Below are 23,069 nucleotides of genomic sequence, written 5' to 3' on the forward strand. Positions count from 1 at the left end.
TTCCTAGGTCTTTAATTCATTTTGAATTGACTTTTTCACAGGGTGAGAGATAGGGGTCACATCTTATTCGCCTACATATGGATTTCCAGTTTTCTCAGCATCATTTGTTAAAAAGGCCATTTTTTTTTCACCAAATTACGTTTTTGGCATCTTTGTCTAGCATGAGAGTACTATACTTCCATGGATTTGTCTCTGTGCCTTCTATTATATTCCCTTGGCCTTTATGCCTGTTTTGGTGCCATACCATGCTGCTTTTGTTACTATAGCTCTGTAGTATAGTTTGAGGTCTGGTATTATAATGACTACTACTTTGCTTTTCTTGCTAAGGATTATTTTGGCTATTCTGGGACTCAATTTTCCAAATGAATTTCATGACTGCTTTGTCTATTTCTGTGAAGAATGTCATTGGGATTTAATGGGAATTGCATTAAATTTGTATATCATTTCCGTAGTATGGCCATGTTGACAATATTACTTCAGCCTATCCAAGAACATGGGAGATCTTTCCATCTTCTAAGGTCTTCATTTCTTTCTTTAGTGTTTTATAGTTTTCATTTTAGAGCCTCTTCTTCTCCTTCTCCTTCTTCTTTTTGTGGTGCTGGGGATTGAACCAAGGACCTTGTGCATGCAAGGCAAGCACTCTACCAACTGAGCTAAATCCCCAGGCCTTTCTTCATTTCTTTTGTTAGATTCATTCCCCAGTTTGTTTTTGAGATCATTGTGAATGGGATAGTTTTCCTAATTTATTTTTCAGCATATTCATCATTGGAGTATTGCAACATAATTGATTTATGGGTGTTATTTTGTATCCTGCTACTTTGCTGAATTGATTCATGAGTTCTAAAAGTCTTCTGGTGGCAATTTTTGGGGTCTTCTAAATATTGGATAATGTCATGGCAAACAGAGGTAGTTTGAGTTCTTCTTTTCCTATTCATATCCATATAGTTTCCTTCTCTTGCCTAATTGCTCGGCTAGAGTTTCAAGGACTATGTGGAATAGGAATGGTGAAAGTGAACATCCTTTACTTGTTCCTGTTTTTAGAAGAAATGCTTTCAGTTATTTTCCATTCAGAATAATGTTAATAATGTTGACCTTGGGTTTGTCATAGTCTGTCCAATGTTGAGATATAATTCTTTTATTTTTTATTAGAGCTTTATGGTTATACATAGTAGTTGGGTTCATACCAACAATCTCATACATGCATACGAATTGATTTCAGTTCTCTATCTGCCCTTTTTCCTTCCTATTTTCCCTCCTATCCTCCCCCTTCCCCGTCTCCTTCCTCTAGTCTACTAGACTTCCTTTCACTCATCGATTTGTATATGACTGGTTTCTTATGCAATCTTACCCTTCCCTCCCCACTTCCCTTTATTTTACTTTAGCTTCCTCATATGAGATAAAATATTTGACCATTGATTTTCTGAGTTTGGCTAATTGCACGTAGCATGATACTCTCCATTCCCATCTATTCACCAGCAAATTCCATAATTTCATTCTTTTTAATGGAAGAGTAGAATTTCATTGTGTGTATATGTGTGTATTACAATTTCTTAATCTATTCGTATATTAACAGGCATCTCTTTTGATTCCATAATTTAGCTATTGTGAATTGTGCTGTTATAAACATTGATGGAGCTGTGTCACTATAGTATGCTGATTTTAGATTTTTTAAAATCAAATATAATTGTGAAAATTTTATTTTATTTTTATTTTTTAATTTGTTCTTTTTAGATATACATGACAATAGAATGTATTTTGGCATATTGTGCATACATGGAGTATAACTTATTAGGATCCTGTTTTTGTGGTTATACGTGATGTAGAGTTTCGCTGGTTATGTATTCATATACGAATATATGAAAGTTATGTCCAATTTGTTCTACTATCTTTTCTATTCCCATTACCCCTCTTTTCCCTTCATTCCCCTTTATCTAATCCACTGAACTTCTATTTTTCCCTTCCCACCCCTTGTTTTGTGTTAGCATTTGCATATCAGAGTGAACATTCGACCTTTGGTTTGGGGGGATTGACTTGTATCACTTGCACCATAATCTTCAGATCCATTCACTTGCCAGCAAAAGTCATAAAGTCTTTCTTTTTCATAGCTGAGTAATATCTCATTGTGTACATATACCACATTTTCTTTCTCCATTCATTGGTTGAAGGGAACCTAGGTTTATTCCACATAGCTTAGCTATTGTGAATTGAGTTGCTATACACATTGATGTGGCTATGTCACTGTAGTATGCTGATTCTAAGACCTTTTGGTATATACCTGAGGAGTGGGATAACTGGGTCAAATGGTGGTTTCATTCCAAGTTTTCTGAGGAATCTCCATATTGCTTCCACAATGGTTGCAATCTGTTTTCCAGAGTGGTTCTAGATTGCAGTCCCACCAGCAATGTGTAAATACACCTTTTCCCCACATCCTTGCTAAAATTGTTATTTATATCCTTGAAAATTTCCATTCTGAGTGGAGATAATTGAAATTTCAGTGTAGTTTTAATTTATATTTCTCTAATTGCTAGAGATCTTGAAAATTTTTTTGTATGTTTTTTGACCATTTGTATTTTTTCTTCTGTGGAGCGTCTGTTCAGTTCCTTTGCCCATTTATTGATTGGATTTTTTGTTTTTGGTATTTTTTTTGGTGTTAAGTTTTTTAAGTTCTTTATCTCTTCTGGTGATTAATTCTCTGAGATTCAGGTGGAAAAGATTTTCTCCCATTCTGTAGGCTATCTCTTCACATTCTTTATTATGTCATTTCCTGTGAAGAAGTTTTCAGGCTTGATGCCATTCCATTTATTGATTCTTGATTTTCCTTCTTGTGCTTTAGGAGTCCAAATTATAACAATAGTAAATATTTATGCCTCAAACAATGGATCATCTCTGTACATCAAACAAACCCTTCTCAATTTAAAGAATCAGGTAGACCACAACACAGTAATTCTGGGTGACTTTAACATGTCTGTCTCTTCACAGGATAGATTTTCCAAACAAAAACTAAATAAAGAATCTATAGAACTAAAAAAATGCAATTAATAATTTATATTTAATAGACATAAATAGAATATTTCATCCATAAATGCCTGTATACACTTTCTTGTCAGCAGCACATGGATCCTTCTCTAAAATAGGCCATATCTTAGATCACAAAACAACTTTTAGGAAATACAGAAAAATAGAGATAATGCCTTGCATTCTATCAGTTCATAATGGAATGAAATTAGAAACCAACAATAAAAAATAGAAACTACTCTAACACCTGGAGACTAAAACATATGCTTTTGAGTGACCAATCTATAGCAGAAGAAATCAGGAGTGAAATTTAAAAATACTTAGATGAAAATGAGAATAATTGTACATTTCAAAACCTCTGGGACACTGTGAAGGCATTGCTAAGATTTTAGATCTTTTTGGAAAATACCCAGGAATGGGATTGCTGGTTCATATGTGGTCCCATTAGTTTTTGAGGAATCTTCAAACTGCTTTCCAGAGTGGTTCTACTGGCCTTCAGTGCCACCAACAATGTTCAGGTGTTCCTTTCTCTCCACAACCTTTCAGCATTTATTGTTGTTGGTATTCTTGATTGTTCTCATTCTGACTGGAGTGAGATGAGATGTTAGTGTAGTTTTGATTTGCAATTCCCTGATTAAAAGAGAGATTGAACATTTTTTCATGTATTTATTTACTTTTTGTGTTTCTTCTATTTAGAAGTTTCTGTTTACTTCTTTTTCCTGCTTATTTTTTTAGGGATTTTTGGTGTTAATTTCCCTCTATCCCTATTTTTTCTAGTGTTTTCAACATGAATGTGTGATGTACTTTGTCGAATGTTTCGGCATCTATTGAGATAATCATGGGATTCTTGTCTTTAAGACTATTTATGTAGTAAATTACATTTATTGATTTCCATATGGTGACCAACCTTGCATCCCTGGGATGAAATCTACTCCACCATGGTGCACTAACTTTTTAATGTGTTTTTGTATATGATTTGCCAATATTTTATTAAGAATTTTTGCGTCTATGTTCATCAGGGATGCTGGTCTGAAGTTTTCTTCCCCTGGTGTGCCTTTGTCTGGTTTTGGTTCCAGGTGATAACTAGAATGAATCTGACAGAAGTCTCTCCATTTCTATTTCACCTTTGGATCCTAACCTCACTAACTTCACATACCAAAAACTTATAATCCCATGTCTCTTTAAAAAAAAGTAACATTTGAGAGATGAGTCAAATAAAATCAACCAGAATCATTTTTCATGCTGTTAAATTTTCATTTGTGAATTTAAGGAAGTTTTGTATTTTCTACTAACTGACAAAATATCAGTTAGTAGTATATCTGGAATTTATACTATAGTTGGGTGAAAGGAAATGTGCTTTCCCACAACACCTGTTCATTATCCCTCATAGATTCACAAATGTAAGTGTAGTGGCAATTAAATCACATAATACATTCATTTTGATGAGTATAAGGCAGTTTTATAAATATGAATGCAACTCAATTATTAAAAGTGTATGTGTATTTCAATTTAGCCTGATAGCAACTTTACCCAACTGCTCAAAGCCCTAGTTAATTTAGGGAGATCAATTTGTAGAACATGACTCATAGCACAAGAAATTGACAATAAAATTAAACTCCATTGGATGCTCTTAGTATATATCCCATGATGGGTCTCTGATTTGAAAAAACTAATACCAAAATTTCTCCCCCACATTACTGTAAGTACTGACAAATCTATTTGTGCAGTATATACATTTGTATATATAATATGTTACAGACATAAATATGGCTATAAATGCCACTGTAGCTTTAATGTAATCATTTATATGTGTGTATGATATATTATTCATAAATATATTGAGACCTATATACATGTGTGTGATATATATAGATGTATATAAATTATGTATATGTCATCTATATATATATATACATATATATCATGAGATTACATATATATATATCAATATATGATATATATATATAGATACATAGAATGAGAGCCAGAGAGAGAGAGAGAGAGAGAGAGAGAGAGAGAGAGAGAGAAAGAAATGAGATATATCTCAAATCCAAGCACATTTCTTGCATTGTGTATTCCACCTGTTCCCTGGGAATTAGGCAAGGTTATGTGTGCAGGCATATGTCTAATATAAGAAAGCCAATCTGCCCCTCTGTGCACAATAGTATATTGTACATCCTGGCATGGAGCAGATATATTGACCTATTTCCATTCCATCTCCCTTTAAATTAACACTAAGGCTAGATGTGTGACAAAATAGTCTAGGAACTTGATCATCCAGAAGTCTAAAGGAAGAAAGAGAAAATGCACTCCCACAACTGAAGTATCATTTGCTCTCCTGCATGACCATTTGTCACTCTCTGATAAAACTGAGGTAGGGAAAAGGACTTTGGCTGCCCCTAAGAAACTGGCTCTTTAGGCCCCTTCTCCTGGATATATCACCCTAGATCTGCCTTGCTCCCAGCTCTGCATCTTTGACCATGGCATCCAAGTCATACAGCTCATTTCATTGCAAGGTCGTTTCCCTCCTGACAGGGACAATGTGATTCCTATGTGCAACAAAGAGAATAAAACTGAAAGATTATCAAATTGCAGGAAGGAAAATTTTTTTTTACAGTTTTTTTTTTATTGTTGGTTGTTCAAAACATTACATAGTTCTTGATATATCATATTTCACACTTTGATTCAAGTGGGTTATGAACTCCCATTTTTACCCCGTATACAAATTGCAGAATCACATCAGTTACACTTCCATTGATTTATATATTGCCATACTAGGGTCTGTTGTATTCTGCTGCCTTTCCTATCCTTTACTATCCCCCTCCCCTCCCCTCCCCTCCCCTCTTCTCTCTCTATTTATGAAGTAAGTTCTTTGTGTGACACAGGATGGAGAAAGGGAAATTTTACTCTTGTTCACGTGGAGGAAGCCAAGCTATTTCCACAACACGGTCTTCAGTTTTTTTACTCAAAATCACTTACTGCCAATGTAATATTTTTGACCTTATAGCTTTCTCTAGGCTACTAGTTTCAGGGAGGGAGAATATGAATTTATTTTGCACCAATGAAACATCAAACTTCACTAATCTTAATGTATTTTCCTAGCCAACAAATCAAAGTGATGCCAAAAAGCTAAGTTAGTTTTGTGAATGTTGATGAGTAATTCAAGTGTACAAGGTTAAAAAAAAAAAAGAAGAAAAACCATAAGTGAGTTCTACACACCTATCACTTTTTAATGGATTGTGTTAGTAGTGAGATCAGCTGCTAATATAACTCAAAGAGACCCAGCTGCCTGAGGATTTCTTCATTGATTCCAAATGAATTGAAACTTTGATCCATTACAGCATTCAGGAGAAGCCATTATTATACATGCTCTGTAGCTACATTTTGCAAATGTTAATTTCTCAGTTATATTAAAATCAATTTTCTTAAATAGCAAAAGGCACCAGAGTGAAAGAGAAACCACTAAGACAATTTTTTGTTCTTGGGCATTTTGCTGTAATATGAGTCTATTAATTTTCCCAACCAGCAGGAAGAGAATTAGAAAAATTCAAATATTATCACAAACAGGATATTAGAAGTCAGCCCTTCAGTATATTTTTAACTCTCAATAATACATTGCTGAGTTCTTTAAATTTGCTAAAAATATTTATTTTCGGGAGCTCTTATCCTTTTGCTCTTTGTAGTTTTTATACACTGACCACCTAGTTTCCAGGTAAGAGAAAAGGAAATGATTCGTCTTAAATGTATTCCACCCTTTGATGTGTGATTGAATATTCTGCAGGAAAGTTGGACATCTTCTAAATGGATTTCAGCTCATGTCGCATCATTTTTCAGGTGTTACTGGAGATTAATTTAATCTTGAAACAGTTTAAGACTATATGAAGAAGTAATTGATATGGAAGTAGATTACAGAATTCAGTGCCATTCATATCAGAGCAAATTGACTCTATTTTGGAGCAAAACAGAATATAATGTGAAATTTAGTGCTATTTAGGGATGGACCTTATTTGGTTTTAAGTTCAGAATTACCAAGATGCAATCTAATTGCTTTCTTATCCCAAACCTATCCAATCATCACAGATTGATTTATTGACATTATTCTAGGTACTGTGTTACATTGTAAATGTCTCAGAAATTAAAATCTTATTCTTAGCATTTCTAGACAATTTATTTTGAAATAAAAGAGGTATTTTATATTAGTATTTGGTATCTTTAGCTGGATCAGCACTAATGTACTTTTAATAAATGGCTTTATGTGTTTTCTTTTTTCCCTGCAATAAATTTATTATAGTTGCACATTTGTTTTGTATTTCAGCTTATTTCAACATTACAGACTGTATGAGTTTCTGTTCTTCTCTACCAGGGAAGAAATTGTGATAGGAACTGAGGTAAGTAATTCATCTAGATGGAACCAATTAAGCTGAATCACTTAATGCATGCTGATCAGCATCTGGATCTTTAACTGCTTAAAGCAACTTCTTGTCAAGATTATTCAAGTGTTAATATAACCAAGTAGTAGTTTGCAAAAAGAATAATTGTATAAAGTGAGCTTTGGATTAAGAAAATAAGCTGTCTTTCAGCATTAGCAGCATTGTTAATCACATATACTTTAAGAATTTATGGATTATTTGACAAACCTAAATTGACTATGGTATCCATGTCTTCATACAAATAAAATCAGGAAATGTGAAATAAATTAATCCAGTTAAATTTCTTCTAATTTCATACTTATTTTTAGTCTAGTCAATTTTTAAGGCCTAATTCAAATCTCACTTCCTCACTGATGAAAACTTGTCTTAATTATATCACATCTCAAACAAAGGGTTTATAAAAGCTCTCTAATCACAGTCTATGATTATATTTCAATTAGTCTCTTCCTTCCTGCTGAATTTTGGTTGCACTTTCACCAATAAAAACATAAATATACACTATTATATAGTTTTCTAATTATTTCTGTAGGTTGATATAGTCAACCTAATCTTCCCAAAAGCAGAGATTATTTGCCATTTTTCTTTAATATGTGACAGTCTAGAATACAATACAGGACACAGTAGTCCTTCAGTTAATACCATATCGGTTTATTCAATGGCAGTGCATGGAAGTTCTACAAGAAATGATCTACCTAGAGACACTTTAAAACAGCCTTACATATAATCACAGATCTGTAATTACTAGAAATTAATCCTGAGTAGAACAACATCATAAGGAGACCAAAGTACCATAAAAAGTGCTCTTGCAGATTCTCAATCACTTCCAGAGTCTTCATTATGTCTTAGAAATAGGAATGATCATAATCAGAAATAAACAGTAATTCAGAGGGTATTCATATTATCCTTATAACTTTCCTGATATGAAGCACAAGATGGAATGTGCCCCCCTAATCTGTCTTCTTGAATGGTGTTATTCTGGAATTTATGTGCTTGGCACCACCATGTGATCCAGCAATCCCACTGGTGGTTATATATACAAAGGAATTGAAATTGGTATGTCAAGGATACATTTGCAGCCTATGATCATTGTAATACAATTCACAATAGCCAAGAAATGGAGACAACTAAACTGTCTATCTAAAGAAAATGTTAGTACATGTACACAGTGGAATACTGTACAACCATAAACAAATATGAAATCCTGTCATTTGCAACAACATGGAAGGAACTAGGTTATTATATGAAATGAAACAAAGCAGGCATAGTAAGACAAATGCTGCATGATCCCATTCATATGTGGAGTCTAAAAAGGCTGACCCCTATAGAAGTGAGAGGGAAATGGTGGTTTCCCTAGGGAGAGGAGGGAAGAAGAAAGGATGAGGAAAGGCTTATCAATGGGTACTTAAGTTACAGTTTAATGGGAGCAATAAGTTCTGGTGTGCTGTTTCACAATAGGGTGACTATAGATAATGAAAATGTACTTCATATTTCAAAAAACTAGCAGAAAATATTTTAAAGGTTTTCATCCTAAGGAATTGATAAATGTTTGATGAAACTCATATATGCTATCTGATTTAAACATCATACTATATGGTTTATATGTGTATCGAAACATCACATTGGGCTGGGGATGTGGCTCAAGTGGTAGTGCGCTTGCCTGGCATGCGTGCTGCCCGGGTTCGATTCTCAGCACCACATACAAACAAAGATGTTGTGTCCGCCGATGACTAAAAAAATAAATATTAAAATTCTCTCTCTCTCTCTCTCTCTCTCTCTCTCTCTCTCTCTCTCCTTCTCTCACTCTCTCTTTAAAAAAAATCACATTATCCCAATAATATGTATGATTTTTATTTTTTGTGTATCAGGTAAAAATTAATTGTTTAAAAAATAAGAAAATTCAGCTGGGCATGGTGGTACACGTCCATAATCTCAATGGCTCAGGAGGTTGAGACAGGAGGATTGCAAGTTCAAAGCCAACCTCAGCAAAAGTGAGGTGCTAAGCAACTCAGTGAGACCCTGTCTCTAAATAAAATACAAAATAGGGCTGGGGATGTGGCTCAGTGGTTGAGTGTTCCCAAGTCCAATCTCCAGTACAAAAAAGAAGAGAAAAGAAAATTCATTACAAGCAGAAATACACTAAAGCAAATACTAATAGCTGTTCTTAAGGCATAAACAAAGTAATTTCAAACTGAAAGTGTGAGAAATAAATATAAATGTATGTAAATGGAAAGTAAAGTGGAGTAGGTGATTGATAGATAAATAGATTAATCTAAATAAATATTGAGTATATAACAGCCAAATTTTGTGAGTTTCAAATCACAACGAAAATAGAATAAAAATGGAAAGGAAGATAAATAAGTTAAATTATAAAATTCTGATATTATTTGAGAAAAGTACTCATTTATACATAATTAATAAGTCAAGGATACATATTATAATCTCTCCAGTAAGCAATGAATAAATGATAAATGTTAAACTAATAAAAGAGGCAAATAGAATGATAAATCAATTGAAAGTGCTAAATTTAAAATACAAAATTATAGAAAGATGAGAAACTTGGAGGAAAATATTTTCAATTATGAAATTAATCAATTCCTTTTCATTTAAAATTTGATGAGAGATCCCATAGGTAAAACTTCTTTTAAAACATAACTAGGATTAAAAAAGAATATTTTTAAAAGAAAAAAAATTAACCTGAAGAAAACACTTAAAAATCAATATGTGAAGTTTCAAAATATTTTATATACCCATAGTTCCTGTGATGAAATAAGAAAAAGTGAAACAAGATAAACATAGGCAGAAAAATATTGTGAAATTGACCACAGAAACATAGGTTAAAAAAAATGAACAGACAATAAACAGATACAAAAATATTCAGCCCTAAGGGCCCAGGTGTTTAAAGGCCTGGTCCCCACTGTGGTGTTACTGTGAAGTGATGGGACCTTTAAAAGACTGGTGAAATCTAGAGTGAAACCTCTAAGGCATGGGCACACCATTAAAAGGGATTATGGGATCCTGGCCACCTTCAAGTTCTTCCTTTTCCTTCCTGGAGATGAGGTGAATACTCTTGCTTCATGACATGCGACTGCCTTCACAGGCCCAAAAGCAGTGAGGCCAACTGATCAAGGACTAGAACTTCTAAAACTGTAAGACATAATACAGAGCTTTAATAACAAAAACAGCATCAAAACAGACATGAAGACCAATGGTACAAAATAGAACATACAGAGCCAAATCCACGTAAATACAATGATGTCATACCAGACAAAGGTGCCTTAAACATACATTGGAGGAAAGAGCCTTTCAACAAATGGTGCTGGGAAGCCCATATGTAACAAAATGAAATTAGACCCCTATCTCTCAGCTGCACAAAACTCAACTCAAAGTGGATCAAGGACCTAGGCATTAGACCAGAGACCCTGCACCTAACAAAGGAAAAATAGGCCTAAATCCCCATCATGTCAGCTTAGGAACCAAATTGCTCAAGACTCCTAAAGAGCACAAGAAGTAAAATCAAGAATCAATAAATAGAATGGTATTAAACTAAAAAGCTTCTTCACAGAAATAAAAAATCAAGAATGTGAAAAAAAAAAGAGCCTACGAAATGGGAGAAAAATCTTTGCTACCTATACTTCAGATAATCTCTAGAATATATAAAGAACTCAAAAAACTTAACAGCCCCCCAACAAAAAAAAGAAAAAAACAAAAACCCAATCAATAAATGGGCAATGGAACTAAACAGGCACTTCATGGAATAAATATGGATGATTAACAAATATATGAAAAAGTGTTCAGCATCACTAGCAATCAGTGAAATGCAAATTAAAACTACACTGAGATTCCATCTTACTCTAGTCCGAATGGTAATTTTCAAAACTTCAAGAAACAATAAATGTTGGCAAGCATGTGGGACAAAAGGTACACTCATACAGTCCCCCATAGCTGGTAGGACTGCAATTGGTGCAACCACTCTGGAAAGCAGTATGGAGATTCCTCAGAAAACCAGGAATGGAACCACCATTTGACTCAGTTATCCCACTCCTCTGGTATATACCATAAGGACTTAAAATCAGCAGACTACATCAACATCGATGTGTATAGCAGTTCAATTCACAATAGCTAAACTATAGAATCAACCTAGGTACCCTTCAACAAATGAATGGATAAAGAAAATGTGGTACACCTATACAATGGAATGTTACTTAGCCATTAAAAAGAATTAAATTATGGCATTTGTCAGTAAATGGATTGAACTGGAGACTATCATGCTAAGCAAAATAAGCCAAGTCCCCAAAACCAAAGGTCAAATATTATCTCTGATATGTGGTTGCTGACTCACAATGGGCAGGGGCAGGGAGAGGAAGGAGGGAGGGTTGACAGACTGGACAGGGAAGAGAGGGGGTAAGGGAGGGGAAATATGAATAGGAATACTATACAATGAATCAGACATAATTTTCCTATGTTTATGAATACACAACCATGTAACTCCACATCATATACAACCACAGAAATGGGAAGTTATACTCCATGTATGTATGATACATTCTACTGTCATATAAAACTAGAAAGAACAAATTATAAAAATTCAAAACTAAAACTATAAGACAAAATAAACTCTTTCTAAGTTGATTATCTCAGGTATTTTGTTATAGTGACAGAAAACTGACTAACAAAGAACTACAAATAAAAGAAGAAAAGTTATTTTTCAATTACAAGATTGGCTAATGTAAAACAAGTAACACCTTATTTTAGTGAGGATGCAAGAAAACATGTGAGAGGTTAAACTGGTAAGAGATTAAATGTAAAGCTCCTTTAAAGTGCAAACTGGCAAAGTCTAAATTTTTTAAAATGTGAATATCCTTAGTCCTGAAGTATACAAATCGTCATTGTAGACATAGTATTTTTATTATATAAATAAAACTAATTAATCCTGAATATTCATCAAAGAATGGCTTATAACAGCTAAAAACTGCAGAAGACAAATCAGAGAGAAATGATTAAATAAAATAAATCTAGTCACTCTAAAAAAAAGAATCTATCAAGTCATTAGAAGGAATATAGTAGATTCTTGGGTATGGTTTCATTAATATCCCTCGTGACTATTGACATTTTAAAGTATAAAAGTAGAACAATATGAGTAGTGTCCTCAATTATTTTTCAAAACAGGTAAACATGAAAATATATAGACATGTAAGTGATAGTAAAAGAACTAGAAGAATTTATAGTAACCATTAATATGGTCTACCTTTGGGTAGTGGAGTAGAAGTAGGAGTTGGATAGGATGTGAAAAGGGACATTTTATTCTGTCTATTTCAGATTTATGTTAGACTTTTACAATGTGAATGTCTTCATGTATTACTTGTTCAAGAATAAAATTGTTCCCTAGTTCATTGCTGAGAACTATTGAGGCACATTTTATAAATTAAGTGCAGGTATATAAACATTCTTACCACTAACATATTGACAGATAGACCATCAGTCAGAGAGACATTTTCTGGATTTTTAAAAGATAAAGGCTAAACGGAAAAAAAATAGGTGAATTCTCAATCCATAAAATTAAATACTTTACAAGTGTGTTGCTATGATATTTAAATTTTAAGAACAAATTAGGTTTAGCTGAAAAGTCATTTATAGAGTAAAAATCTGGTATTGTACTATTGATTCCCAAATTTTCCCCAGGAAAATAAAATTGATATCATAAATTTTATATATATAGAGAGAGATAGATATGGATATCATATTTTTAAAATATTTATTCAGTTTAATTTCACCAAAGTGACAATGCATCTTGGATCATGTGTACTCTTGAAGGTTTTATAAATATATATATATATATATATATATATATATATATATATAGTGTGTGTGTGTGTATGTATGTAAAAACATGCACACATGTATATGTTCTTGCACTTGGAAATTTAAAATCTCACAAAATTTAGTCTGTTTTAATAATTTCCCCAATTTCAAAAATGTGATACAAAGGAATTGTTTTATTTCTAAATATTTAGGCCAGTATGACTAATATGGTGCAGATTTTACTCTGTAACATGGATATTTCTTGCAGGCCCCCTTTGCACAACTCCAGGGGGCACCATTCACATCGTGGTCCCCGTGATTAATGAAGTTGGGCATTGTACAACCTATGCCCTGTTTTCACAAGCAGTACTGTACCAGGATCAGATTATTATAAACATGGTAGACCTAGAAAGATATTTTAAAAGAATCATAAATATACAATAAGTGGTTACCTTGCCTAGAGTCAGACTTTGGCTGCCTTTTATAACCCAAAATAATACCACTTAAGGTCAGCAAATATTGGAAATTCAGACCTCTCTCAAATCGGTGAATGTCAACTGTATATAATTTCATGTTCTGAACACTCATTCTCAAAGCAAAAGAAAGGAAATGGTTTTTTGTTTTTTGATATTTGGTTTTGGGGTTTTTTTTTGTTTGTTTGTTTCTTTTTGTTTTTTGCTCCCTTATTTTGAAATTCACACAGATTAATGACACTGTACTTAAAATTTGTTACTTTGGAGGGGGGAAATCACCAGATGGGAACATAAATTTTATTTTCTTTCTTTAAACTATAAAGTTATGGTGTCCTAAATAAACAAAATATGAAACTTATGTAAACATTCACCCTTTTAAGGGTAAAAAAAGCAGTAAAAACAACATTGCATGTCCGATCATATTTTGGAAAGGAAGAAGGCAACTGAAGCATAGCTACAAAGATATCTTTTTTCACTTCAGTTTACCCTTGAGATGTACCTATCAAAATAATCTAAACTTATCCAGATGATGTTTTTAATCTTGAAAAAGGCTTTTTTCTTGTTGGATGATCCTATTAGCAAACTGCTGGAAGGAAAAATCATACAGGGCATAATTTGTAGTTTGACCTATTCACATTGGGTGTTGCTAAAGAAAATCAATCAGAAGTTGTTGTGTTAAAATAACTCTATCTGCTCTACCTGGCATGTGTGACTAACTGACTTTAGAATCTATCATTTAAAGAAAACGGTTGATGCTTCAGTGTACAATTTATCAAACTTCACTCTAGCCCTTTCTCTTCAAAGCACAGAAAAATAATCATCCTTCCCTAAATATAAATCTTTTAAGAGAAATTTAAGGAATCTGTCTCCAGCAAAACAATTGATAAATGGCAGGAGCATAATTTAAAGATGGTTTCCATCACAGATCACATGGCAACTTGCTCTTAAGCTTGTCACTCAAGTGTTTCCATCCATTGACCCACCAGCATCAATCTCAGCTCTTCTGTGACCCATTCTCTGATTGGAGTAGGTTGGTCTCTTCATAATTACAGTCTTCCTACTTACCTCTGCTTGGAAGTAGGAGTCTCATTCCTACTTCTAGAAAAGCTCTCCAACATTTTGTGCCTGTCTAAACCTATTATTCCTTCACAGCTTAATTTGAGGGACATTACTCTTGAAGAAGGAAGGAAGGGAGGATGGGAGAAAGCGAGGAAGGGAAGTTCCTCTAACATTACTTTTTTATTTCCTCAGCGTTAAATACGTTGTTCAAGAACACTGTTAGCATGCACTCTGGAAAAAAAAAAAACTATTTCAAATTATAGATCTTCATCTCGTAGAACTACTCACATACTTATGTGAGATCAGAGTAACTAATGTTATTCTCATATTTTTAAATATTTTTTTAGTTGTAGTTGGACACAATATCTTTATTTTATTCATTTATTTTATGTGGTGCTAAGGATCGAACTCAGGGCCTCACACCTGCTAGGCTAGCGCTCTACCACTGAGCTATAATCCCAGCCCCTATCATATTTTTATCTGTATAGGAACTATATACATTTGCCTAGCATTTGATAACTAACTCACTTCATGTGAAAAGAAGGAACATTTTATTTTATTGAATAATTGCAAAACACTACATTTGAAATATATTATTTTAGCTACAGACTGAAAAATCTAAATCAATATTTAAGTTATCAATTATTAAGTTATCAAGACCATTACCAAGAAATTAAAAGCTGATATAAGACTGAAATCTGTTTACATGAGTCATTTTTAATTATGGAGAACTTGTTTTAAATGGGCCACCTTGGGAAATATCTGACTAGAGCCTATTATAAGTCAATACTTCAAGATAACAAGCCACTAATATTTTTAACTACATCATAATTTTAAAATTCTATTTTGAGGGAGGAAGTCTCTATAGATAAATTACAAATCCAAACTCTAAAATTTTCAGTACAAACTTCAGAAAAGGCATAATAGTATTAATGTTTTATATAATAGTATCTTACAAATTAATAATAAGAAGGTCCTAATGGAAAAATTAACAAATCCTGTTTACAAAAGAAGATATATAAGTAGCCAATACACTTACACAAAGATTTTTTACTCTTTGTATCCTCAAAGAAATTCAGATTAAAATAAAATTATCAAAATAAGATTCTCAAAATTTAAAACGGTCGGAAACTATTCCTTGTGAGAGTGTGGGAACAGGCACTCCTGTGTTTCCAGAGAATAGTTTGGCAAGACATATTGAATTTTAAAATGTGTTTACCTTCTGAGTCAACACTTGTACTTCATTCTATTTATCTCAAGTAGATAATCAGACAATGGATAAAAATATGAATGCATATATTTTCTCACAATAAACTGTGAAGGACTTAAATGCCTGTCATTAGAAGGAAGTTTCAAAAATTGTGGTACTTCTACATAATCCTGTCATTATTTAAAGTCTCTTATAATGTTTTGTCTGTGATGATTATTTGTACTACGTTAATTATATGATGAAACAGGCTACTAAATGCATCTATTGTGATTGCAGTTGATAGTTTTATATTAAATTATGTACTTATACATAGAGAATAAGTCCTGAAGGGCATACATCAATTTGTTAGCAGTAATCACTTGATATTGATAGTATACCAAATAAAATAAGCTTCGCTTTTCCTTTACACTTGTCTATTCTGCCCTGAAATTATTTTTAGCAATCAACATGCCACTCTTTTTTGAGAGCAAAGGCTTAAACTATCAAAGTTTTACTTCATTCCCTTTTATTTTCCAGATTCAGCATTATTTCTTTTCTCTTGCTTACTTAACTTTAAAAGATTGCATAACATTATGAAAATGTCTGTTTTATTTTGAAGAGATGCATTTCATGTTTATGTGATTAGGCAATGTTCTTTTTCCCTGCAGCAAAGGTTCTATTGCAAATGAAGATTTAATTGTTACTTGAGTATGAGAGTCTTATTATTCATGAGTTATATAAATCACACACAAAAATATGTCCAGGGTGCTAACAATAAGACCTAGAAAACAAGGACTCTAGCCTCAGAGATTTACCCTACTATTTAAAATATTATCTGGCCAATAGATGACAGGATGGAGGGAGACAAATGCTACTTAAGAAGAGTCAACTTATCTTCCTTCTGTGATTTCATATCCACAAAACCCGTTAATAATCCCAAGTTTGTACTTTAAAGATAACATGATCTTTTCAGTGTTTTCTAGCATTTTTAAAGTCCAGAATTGTCTAAGGTAGACTATGTGTGGTTCAGCAACACACATTGAAAAGAAACATTTTCAAATCAAAATGTAACTAAAGGATGGTCATCTTGATATTCCGGGGACAGAGGCCCCTTTAGAAGAAAAGATACAGGGGTGACATAATAACTTTCTTCAAATCTAAAGTACTGGTAAGACAAAAAAGAGTTTTGTCTTGTTTGCACAATTCCCAGATGACAGAACAAAAACCAATGAATGTTCTAGAGGAGGATTTTGGCTAAATAATTGCAATCACTTTCTAAATAATAAAAGTATGCCAAAAAATGGAAGGGATGAAATGTGGAAGGACAGGGTCATGCCTTCCTCACTTTCATACTACCAATTCTCAGCCCAGGTCCTGACAAACAGAAGGCACACCAGAAGGCACTTAATAAATTTTTATTGAATGAATTGAGAGATAATGTTATTTCTTCATAGAATATGTGTCAAGTTCAGCAATATGATTCTTGTGGAATAATATTTGGTAAAGTGGTTTAAAAAATCAGATGGAAATTGAGCTAGATGATCTGTAAGTGCATGACCATTACCCCAGGTATTTCTGGGATTTTCTAGCACAATTCCAATTTAAACTATTTTGTCCTCTTGTTCCCATGAGTATACTTCCAAATGTTCTTCTCATCATTAAAGCCCATAATTTATGATGAGCCAGTCTTACTCTGGGTAGCATAACTAATAGAATGACAAAGTGGATTTCTTTCTGCAGGCTACAAATCATGTTGGACTGCTACAGTTGGAGTGGATAGAGAAATATAGTTGTTTATAACTTGGAAGTCATTTACCATAAATATATAGCTGGCTCTATTTTGGTGAATGCAGATTTACATGTTAATAAATGTACTCAAATAAAAGTCAGCCAAGACTCTATAGTTGTATCAGTTACTTTCTTTGAAAAGATTTTGGTCACAGTTCTATATAATTGGGCCACATACCAATGTTTCCATAGTGTGCCAGTTTGATTACTAGGCCACCCTTAAGGCGTGGTGAGTGTTTGACAGATGGCTGAGAATATGCAAGTAAGTATGCATTGTGCAGAAAAGCATGCAAGTGAAGAGTCAATCAAGAGAGAATAAACATGCTTAGAAAGAGGCCACCTTATTGGTATTCTGACTACAGAATTGGACAACTTTCTATGCAAATTATGCAGCTGCATCAGCATCATTGACATTATAGGAGTGAAGGGGGTGAAAACAACAAAGTTCTCTGTAGCAAATAGCTGTGTGGTTGATCAAGTAAATAATATAAGGGTAGAGGAGATAGAGGTTTTTGTTTTTTTTTTAAGTTGCATATTTCTTATGTTTGCCTGAGGCACTAATGACCATAGCAGAAGTAGCAAGTTTAAGTGATGAATATGGAGTTTCACAGTTCCCATTGCACAGCTTTTGGACTAATGAGAATGTGGATGGAAGTCTCAACCTACTTTCACATATTTCAAGATCTGCAGGCCTGGTACATACAGTATCATATACATATGCCAGTGCTTATGGAGATATTCACTCTCTCTCTCTATTACTCCCTCTCTCTCTCTCTCTCTCTCTCTCTCTCTCAGGGACAAAATGGTAGACTACTGATCATTCCAGTAATTTTTTTCTGCCTTATTCAATATATAAAAACAATTAAGAACTTTCTGCTTTCTGCTAAAGATACAGGAAGTATTTTCCATGGGAAGAAAATCCACATACAGCTAACTAATGAACACAGATATTTTGCTTCATATTTAAAGAGTGAAAAATCTTCCTTGAATCATCTTTTCCTCAATAAATAGCAAAATATATCAAGCAAATATTATGTATTAATATTTATAATCTGGAGCAACTCATGAGTCTTCTAAGAAGTCCTTCCTGACTTCTACATCATGCTGAGGGTGACCTTGTTCCCGCCACAAACCACTGTTACACACACACACACACACACACACACACATACTGATTCTTAGAAGTTTTAGGGGAAAAGTGATTCTTATCTTTAGCTTTAAAATTTTGAAAAGTCAGCCCAGCTCAGCCCAGGGATTGTATGTAGGGTGTCACAAAGAGATTTGAGTTATGTCCCTCTCTAGGTTTCCTCTGTGAGTTTTAAAAACATATTCACAAATTCTTTAATGCTTCTCCCCTCAAGAAGTAAGTTTAATTTCCCTTTCCTTGATAGTGGGCTAGACTTAGTATCTTCCTTCTAGTGAATAGCTCATAGCAGAAGTATGGGATGCCATCTCCAAGATTGGTCTGTGAAGAAATGGTGGTCTCCCTCTTGGTTGCTCTCTGACGAGGGAGGCTCCCTTGAATCATTTCCACTAGGGGATGGATGCCAGCTACTGGGTCATGATGACACTGAGGAGCTTCTGGAGAGGCCCAATGGGGAGGACTGGAACTCACACAGTCACTGTGTGAGCTGAGTCTTGAGAAGGCTGCAGGCCTGCCTGATTGTACACCCAGCAAGACCCTAAGACAGTGAAGCCCAAACAAACCACTCTCAGCTTCCTGCACACAATTGTGTGTTTCTAAATGTTTGTTGTGTTAAGCAGCCAGGTTTGGGATGATTTATTACACAGCAACAGATAACTAATACATCTTTCACTCACAACAGCAGCTGAAATACCTTTTGCCCTGTATTTCAGGCACTCACAAATGCTCATCTTACATTATTTCATTTTTTGTCCTCACTGTGTCTGGCTGCTCCTGCATAACCCACGTGGGCCTTTCTACTGCTTGTCATTCTCAGAGAAGCTTCTGGAATTCTGGTTTTAAAAAAATTCATTCTCTACCACGAGTGGTTTATATCTCAAACCATCACACATAATAGACCCTCAATAAATACCAGTTTATAGTATAACAAAATACCAATTTCTTTTGACTTCTGCAAAGAAAAATCATTCACTTGAAAAATGTTTTCTTAACAACTCAGGCTAAAGTTACAGGGAAAAGTGCTTAAGTGTTTGAAGCTGAGCTTGTATAAGCAAGACTTGCTACTACTTATAACTATAACACTTCCTCTGGTGCCTGAGCAAAGCTGATCATGGGTGCAGTACACTCCTTTGCTTCAGGAACAAGAATAGCCAGCCGTACATTCAACTCCACATGCCAAAGCTCCAGTGCAGTTAAAGTCCAACAAGTCCTTTACCGTAAGATACAAGGTTCAAGATCACTACCTGAACAAATTTTCAGGCCTAGGTGTTGTTTGTAATCTCCAGGTTAGAGTCTGTTGCCACCTGATTATCAAGATATTTTATTTAATATTTTTTAGTTGTCAATGGATCTTATATTTATTTATAAGCAGTGCTGAGGATAGAACCCAGGGCCTCACACATTCTAGGCAAGTGCTGTACCACTGAGCCACAACTCCAACCAAATTATCAAGATATTTATTGAGCAAATGCACTATGCCTAGCAGCATTCTAAGTATTCTGGGGACTTACTGTCAGTCAGAAAGTTCATATAAAAACACTACTTTTACTATTGTCATGTGACACTCTTGTGCAAAACACAGTTGCTCAGAACACTAACAGCCTCACAAGAGAAAGACATTAATTTAGTAAACCCACAGGCATATAATTACAAAGCAGGAACCGTAAAGTAAAAAATACAGGTTACTAGAAAGAAGTATATTAGGGTAGGGACCTATAGAGGGGATCAGTGCATCAAGGAAGCCTCCTTTGAGCTAGTCATCTTTGGGGAGAATACAAAGCAATAACATGTTTACTACTAAAGTTATTTGAGCATTTACTATATGCTAGGTGCTGTCCAGGCACTTTAATTATCAACACATGTACCCTTCACAACCACCACAGGAGGAAGGCACCGTGTTAACCACATCTTAAAGACATCAAACCCAGGACATACGTCCACATGCTTAACAACTGTCCCCAAATCCCTCTGCCAAGGCTTTGGTTTAATCATTAAGTACCAAAGAGAGCCTTGAATGAAGGGTTCTGTTTAGAGCCCTTTAAGTCGCGCAGCATGTAATCATATCACTTACCCTCAGAAGTTTCAAACACAAAATAGGATATAGTTTAACTTTATTACCTTCAAAACATGGACTCCTTAAAAAATTAAGTATGATATAAATAACATTGAAACAAAGTTATTTTAAATATTCATCACTTTTACAACCCTTTCAATTTGTTTATGTTTTCTACCCCAAAACTTCACGATGTTCTCTTTTATATAACAAACACTGCTAACTTAATATATATGTTTCAGTTTATATGTGGTTTATGAAAATGGACACTGTACATATATTAAATTACAGCCAAAATTGAGAAAAGAGAAGGGAAAGTACTTCATTATTCTTTGTTAAATAATGAATGTTCTGGAAATAATATGATCATTAAATGCAAATGAGTATAACTCTGTTATAAATGTAAATTTTTCAAAACTTAAAATGCTCCTTAAGATAAAGTCTTTGGCTGAAATTCTGAATATTTAATTGCTCTGTTTTCACAAAATGAATGCAGTTACCTATTCAACATGATTATTTATCTAGGCAAAAACAATCATAATTGAACATAGCTGTTTTCCAGATGCATTTGAAATAACATAAATAAGCCGACATTGACTATTGGCCTATTGCTTGGGTGTCTTCTGTCTGCTCCTCCAGATTCCTTTCTACCCTTTCCACCCTGCTGTGTACCTCAGGAGGTCAATGTGTATGGAAGCCATCAAAGGTTCCCTTACCCTCTGGCCTCCAGCTAGGCCACTGGGGAACATGGATGGCAAAAGAGTGAAGCAGAAACATTTTTACACCCTACTCCCCTCAGTGGGTCACTGCCTGCTGGGTGGTCCTCTATAGAACATTAAGGTTCTGGTCCTGTCTGTGCAACACATTTCTCTGTAATCCAGAAACTTCTCCTCCCCTTATTCTGTTAGTCCCAGAAACGAGAAGAGAGAGAATGCTGCATCATCCCTAGTTACTTCCCCCCAAACCAGTCTACACCTTTGCAAATGGTCCCTTTATTGAACCTCCTCAGCTACTGAGCTTCAGAGTATTATTTTCTCTGAGAACTTTGACTTTATAGTCACTGATCCCAGAAATGGCCTCAGAGACTGACCTTCAAAATGGGATCCTGAATTGGTTTTTACATGTGCCTGTGGTATTCAAATAGTTCACTGCACAGGAGTTGAGGGAAAGGGAGATGCTGGGGTGGAACACAAAGAAAAGTGGTTGAGAATTGGCTCAGGAAAAGGATCAAGTAGATGGGTTGAGCAGGCTGAATGTTTGGATGTGGGTGCACTCACTCATGGTCTGGGACTTGAGAATGTGGCCAGAGCATCCAGGAGTGGAATTAATAGTCCGCCAGGCTTGCTGACTCAAGGTTGAATTCAGGGGTGTCCTAGTCTCAATTAGGTTGATGCGCCAGAACTTCCCTGGCATAATGTAGAGGAAAAATTGTGATGTCTTAGGGAGAGGAAATCCTGTACAACCTGTTTAGCTATTTCCTAACCATTACAGAAGAAGTGTTCAGAAGAAATGTTCTCCCCATCAAGACACTAAGATCAGCAGCTGGCCAGGCACAGTGGTGCACACCAGTAATCCCAGGGGTTTAGGAGGCTGAGGCAGGAGGATAGAGAGTTCAAAGCCAGCCTTAGCAAAGCAAGGTACTAAACAAATCAGTGAGACCCTGTTTCTAAATAAAATACAAAATAGGACTGGGGCTGTGGCTCAGTGGTCAAGCGTCCCTGAGTTCAATCTCCAGTTACTCCCCCCCCACACACACACACAAACTCAGCAGTAGCCACCTCTGTAGTGGCTGACTTCTGAATAGAAAATGAGATGCTTTGAATGACATTTGGGATGGAGAATATGCTGAAGACAGCAATCCACCCCACTCCATTGATGTGTTCATACACCTTTTTTTTTTTTTTTTTTTTAATCAGCGTTTGAATTCAGGGACACTTAACCACTGAGCTACATCCCCGGGCCTTTTTAATTTTAATTTTGAGTCAAGTCTTGCTAAGTTGCTTACAGCCTTGCTAAGTTGCCGAGGCTGGCTTTGAACTTGTGATCCTCCTGCCTTAGCCTCCCGGGCTGTGGGGATTACAGGCAGGTGCCATTGTGCCCAGCTGTTTATACTTTCTTA

The 23,069-nt window shown here is 34.7% G+C and overlaps 1 protein-coding gene across 1 annotated transcript in view; it reads left to right on the plus strand.

The window, feature by feature from the left end:
• The window catches only part of Cabcoco1 (ciliary associated calcium binding coiled-coil 1), a 103,544-nt gene that overhangs the window by 25,691 nt on the left and 54,784 nt on the right, over nucleotides 1–23,069 (plus strand). The window contains exon 5 of the mRNA XM_076834995.1: nucleotides 7,331–7,403. Coding sequence (XP_076691110.1) covers nucleotides 7,331–7,403 — 73 coding nt within the window. The remainder of the gene's footprint in view (nucleotides 1–7,330; nucleotides 7,404–23,069) is intronic.

This window comes from Callospermophilus lateralis, chromosome 15 (genome assembly GCF_048772815.1).
Source record: "Callospermophilus lateralis isolate mCalLat2 chromosome 15, mCalLat2.hap1, whole genome shotgun sequence".
Taxonomy (NCBI): domain Eukaryota; kingdom Metazoa; phylum Chordata; class Mammalia; order Rodentia; family Sciuridae; genus Callospermophilus; species Callospermophilus lateralis.